This window comes from Lepidochelys kempii, chromosome 1 (assembly GCF_965140285.1).
Source record: "Lepidochelys kempii isolate rLepKem1 chromosome 1, rLepKem1.hap1, whole genome shotgun sequence".
NCBI classification, from domain to species: Eukaryota; Metazoa; Chordata; order Testudines; family Cheloniidae; genus Lepidochelys; species Lepidochelys kempii.
Window position 1 is genome coordinate 2,406,209 of NC_136380.1, and position 4,754 is coordinate 2,410,962.

The 4,754-nt window shown below is 46.4% G+C and overlaps 1 protein-coding gene across 1 annotated transcript; it reads left to right on the forward strand.

Moving 5' to 3' along the window:
• The first annotated feature begins 3,537 nt into the window (after positions 1-3,537).
• On the forward strand, positions 3,538-4,485 carry LOC144929164 (olfactory receptor 52R1-like). The gene has a single exon (XM_078848087.1). It carries the CDS (start codon positions 3,538-3,540, stop codon positions 4,483-4,485), a length of 948 nt encoding a protein of 315 aa, XP_078704213.1.
• The last annotated feature ends 269 nt before the right edge of the window (positions 4,486-4,754 follow it).

Genomic DNA, 4,754 nt, shown 5'->3' on the forward strand with positions numbered 1-4,754 from the left:
GCTTCTTGGCCCTGAATACAGTCCTGAGACATAGACTTTTTGCTGTCCTGCCCTGACTAAGGGCTTGGGAATACTAATTGTTGGTTTGCTGCTCAGCTCCGAGTACAGGCCTAAGCCATAGACTTTTTCCAGCATGTAAACAGGAGTGCTGACTCACCACCACGGTCCTTTCTGCTGGTGACTCTGGGAATTAACTCAGTCGTGCTGTGCAGTGCCCTCTGCAGGTGATGTCTCATCTGCCATCGCTTTGCTGTCTCCACCTTCTCTGGGCCCATATCACTCTCTGGACCATGGCATCCTCTTTAGGACACTGCCCTCCAGCCATTCCCCCAACTACGTTCTCCCCACCTTCCTAGGTTATTGGCCATCCTCAATTCAGACCCTTGCTGTAGTGACAAGCTTCAGGCCTTTATCTGGCCACTCCCTCCAGTATCCAGTGGCGAAAATGGGGGGGAACCCGGGCCCACCCACTTCTCTGGGCCCCAGCTAAGCGACCCTTGAGTGGCAGCCATTTGCTGCCTTCTTCTACTCCGCTCTACTGCCTACCTTCCTTGGGCCATGTCCCCATAGCCCTTGGACCCACTTAGCCCTTGTGTCAGGGTCATCAGTCTGGCAGTGGTCAGCCAGTGGTCCTGCTACCCTGCCCAGCACTGCTCTGTCCAGGGTGCTGTTAGGAAGTCAGTCCCTCTGCTAGGAGCCAGTCACCCTCTCTTGCTGGTCAGAGAGAGACTGATCTCACCTCTGGTCAGCAGACTTTTTATCAGCCTGAGCCCAGCCCTCATTGGCTGCCCACAGGCCCTTTCTAATTGGCTGCCAGTCTGCACAGCCTCTCTGCACAGCCTCTCTGGCCTGTTTTAACCCTCTCTTCTCCAGGTGGGGCACCACACCACTACACTGACCCACACTGAGTAAGGGCTTGGGGCTAATGACTCTTTTCTGCCCTAATAGACTCTTTTCTGCCCTGCTTTGATGCAGGCTAAAGACCTTAACTCACTATCATTTTGCCTGGACTGCTGGCCAGAGGCACAGGCTACGGGATATCCAGCTAGCTGTGGATGACACCCAGCAACACACTGAAGTGGAGTGGCCTCCCACTGATCTGGGGGTGGGGGGACCACTGCTAATCCACCATAAGGAATCTTAATGGTGGATTAAGTCACACTGAGTCAGCAGTGTGCCCTTGTTGCCAAGAAGGCCAATGGCATTTTGGGATGTATAAGTAGGGGCATAGCGAGCAGATCGAGGGACGTGATCGTTCCCCTCTATTCGACATTGGTGAGGCCTCATCTGGAGTACTGTGTCCAGTTTTGGACCCCACACTACAAGAAGGATGTGGATAAATTGGAGAGAGTCCAGCGAAGGGCAACAAAAATGATCCAAGGATCGCATCAGCCCTTTTGGTCACAGCATCACAGTGGGAGCTCATGATGAATTGGGTGTCCACAGTGACCCCTAAATCCATTTCAGGTCCCTGCATTCCATAATACAGAGCCCTAGTCTGAGGATCAAGCCGGTATTCCCCCATCCAAGATGATAACATTTGAGTGTATTAAAACATTTTATTTTGCGTGGACCCAGCTCAACAAATGTTCCAGATCAATTAGTATGCGTACCCTGGCCTCCTTATTCTAACCACTCTGCCAATGTTTGAGTGGTGTACAAATTTTATCTGCAGTGATTTTCTATTTGCTTCCAGATCATTGATGGAAATATTTAATAGCATCCAGCCTAGAACTGATTCCTGCAGAAACCTACTAGATACTCCCCCATTCCCTGACAATGATCAATTCGCAACTGGCTTCTGAGATCTGACAGTTAGTTAGTGATTAGTCCATTTTACATGTGCTCTGCTGATATTGTAGAGTGTTTATTTGTTTATCTGAATATTTTCCCCTACTAAATCTAATGTCTCAGAGAAATTAAGGTTCAGTGCATCTGCACAATTCCCTTGATCAACCAAACATTTACTCTCATTACATAAATACATTGGAATTATTTGCAAAAACCTGTTTTTCATAAACTATGTTGTTGACTGGCATTAATTATATTCCTAGACATTTTTTTTTACAATAATCCCATACCAGCTTTTCCATTGTTTTCTAACCTTGTGAAATCTTTTTATTTTGAAATTTCCCTTAGTTTTTTAATAGTTTGTGTTTAACAGGGATCTGCCCTGCATTCACCTCCTTTTTGAGGTGGGAGGGGGCTCTGCTTTTGCCTATTGTGTACTGGTTCCGAATGAGATTTGTGGTTTATCAGTCGCTCCGTAACTCTGGTGTTTGTAACTCTAAGGTTCTACTGTAGATGCTTTTTAACACCCTACTTGACTACTAATGGTCCAGAAATTGTTTCATCACTTGAGGTGATACGAGTACATCACACTGCTTCTTTCCAAATGCAGAACAAAACTATTTCTTGAACACATCTGCCTTTTCTGCAACATTAAAAGGTTTCTCTCCCCTTCTAGGAACTCACTTAAATATTTTCTAGGATTTCTTATGTGCTTAATATACTTAATAACCTTCAACTTCCCTGATCAGTTTTCAAAACTTCCAATTTGTATTGCTTGGTATCTATTTTGCTTTTCTCCCATGTGTTATATGTTGCTTTCCCCTGCCTAACTGCTGCCTTAACTTTGCCACTGAAGTGGGGTTTTAGGCAAAGTTGTTCACTTTCTTGACTGTGGAATCGTGACTTTTTAAGCTATCAAAAACCCTTGTTCAAAAACTCCCAATTTTCATTCCCATTTTTCTCTCCAACTTTTCCTCCCAATCAGTTTTTCTGATAATTTGCTTCAGCTTTGGGGAATTAGCCCTATTGATGCACTTAGTGTCTATAGATATCACTGTTTGGGGACTCTTCTCTGTTTCTCAATTTGAATGTAATGTAATCAGTTCCATTCTTGATTTTCCTTTCCTCAGTCATATGCCCCCTTGTTTGTCTCTTCTCTAAACAGTCCCAGACTTTTCAGTCACTCGGCATATGGCAGCCTTCCCCATTCTCAAAGCCTATCTCGGAATTCCACTTTTTATCTGCTCTATCCTTTACAGAATAAAGTGACGAAAACTTTACAGCAGGTTATTCTCCAACCCTTTCCTTATGCATCCGAACATTTTTCTTTGTTTTGACCACTTCTGCGAATGAGCTGGTGTTTCCATAGAGCTGCTGTCAGTGACAAGAAGGTCTTTTCCCTGAGGTGTATCTCGTGCTTGTGCCCATTAAGGTTTCCCACACCACGATGTTTACAAATTATTGACACAAGGAGCCCCATTTGCATTAGTAGAGTCAGTTGTTTATAATTCATTTTTCTGAATAATGAAAATGTCATTTTTCAGTGTGTGAAGAGCGACCAATCTGCTTCACCCATGAGAACAGCCCCCAGTAGTGCGTGAACTGTCTGATATTCACATTTTCTCTCCATCCAGACAGTTGCACTCCTACCATAGATCCTGGGCATATACAGAAAGTTAGGGGAAGATACGGTACAAACAGGAGACACTGTTCTACCTCAGAGCTGGACAGCTTCTGCCCTGCTCTATGTCAGATTCCAACACAACCAAATTCACCCACCCCTCCATCTTCATCCTGCTGGGCATTCCTGGCCTTGAGTTGGCCCATGTCTGGATCTCCATCCCCTTTTGTGCCATGTACATCATAGTCATCTTGGGGAACTTCACCATCCTCTTCATCTTGAAGGGGGAGCGGAGCCTCCATGAGCCCGTGTATTATTTCCTCTGCATGCTGGCCATTACAGACCTGGTCTTGTCCACATCCACCATGCCTAAAATGCTGGCAATCTTCTGGTTCAATTCCAACAAGATAGTTTTCAGTGCCTGCCTCACCCCGCTGTACTTTGTTCACTGCTTCTCAGCAATCGAGTCTGGAATCTTCGTGGCCATGGCTGTGGACCGGTACATGGCCATCTGCCATCCCCTGAGATATTCCACCATCCTGACAAACCGCATGGTGGCCAAGATTGGCCTGGCCATGGTGCTGTGTGGCAGCATGCTCGCACTGCCCTATCCCTTCCTGGCAAGGCGGTGGCCATATTGCAGAACCAGCATCATCCCCCATATGCACTGTGAGCACATGTATGTGGTGAAGTTGGCCTGTGCCGACATCCGTATCAGTAGTTACTATGGCCTATTTGTGGTATTTTGTGTGATTTGTCTGGATGTGTTTTTTATTGTCATGTCGTATACCCAGATCCTTAGGGCCATCTTCAGCCTCCCAACAAAGGACACCCGGCTCAAGACTTTTGGGACCTGTGGCTCCCACCTCTGTGTCATCTTAGCCTTTTACATCCCAACTCTCTTCTCTTCCCTCACATCGCGATTTGGGCATGATTTGCCCCTTCACTTCCTGTTTTTTATTGCCAACATGTACCTCCTCATGCCCCCAGTGCTAAACCCCATCATCTATGGGGTGAGGACCAAACAGATCCGGGACAGGCTTCTCCTGCTCTTTACTCATAAAGGGACTTAAAGTTTTCTCCTGGTGCTCTAGACCTGAGACCAAGCTCCATGAAGACCAGGCTGGTGACATGGTGCTGGGCCCTCTTCCCTGACTCGACAGTCAAAAAGACATTTAATCCTTTCCTGGCCTTACTGTGCTTTCTCTGCACGACATACTATGGAATTAGCATATGTACAACATACTATCACATAGGGTTCCCACCTTTCCAATTGTAATTCTAATTGCAACTGGACACCTGTTACACCTGGGCACCTATCCCGTGCCCCACCTTTCCCCCA

Excerpts from the sequence above, each read along its gene's own strand:
- LOC144929164 (XM_078848087.1), top strand. The coding sequence starts at position 3,538 with ATGTCAGATTCCAACACAACCAAATTCACCCACCCCTCCATCTTCATC.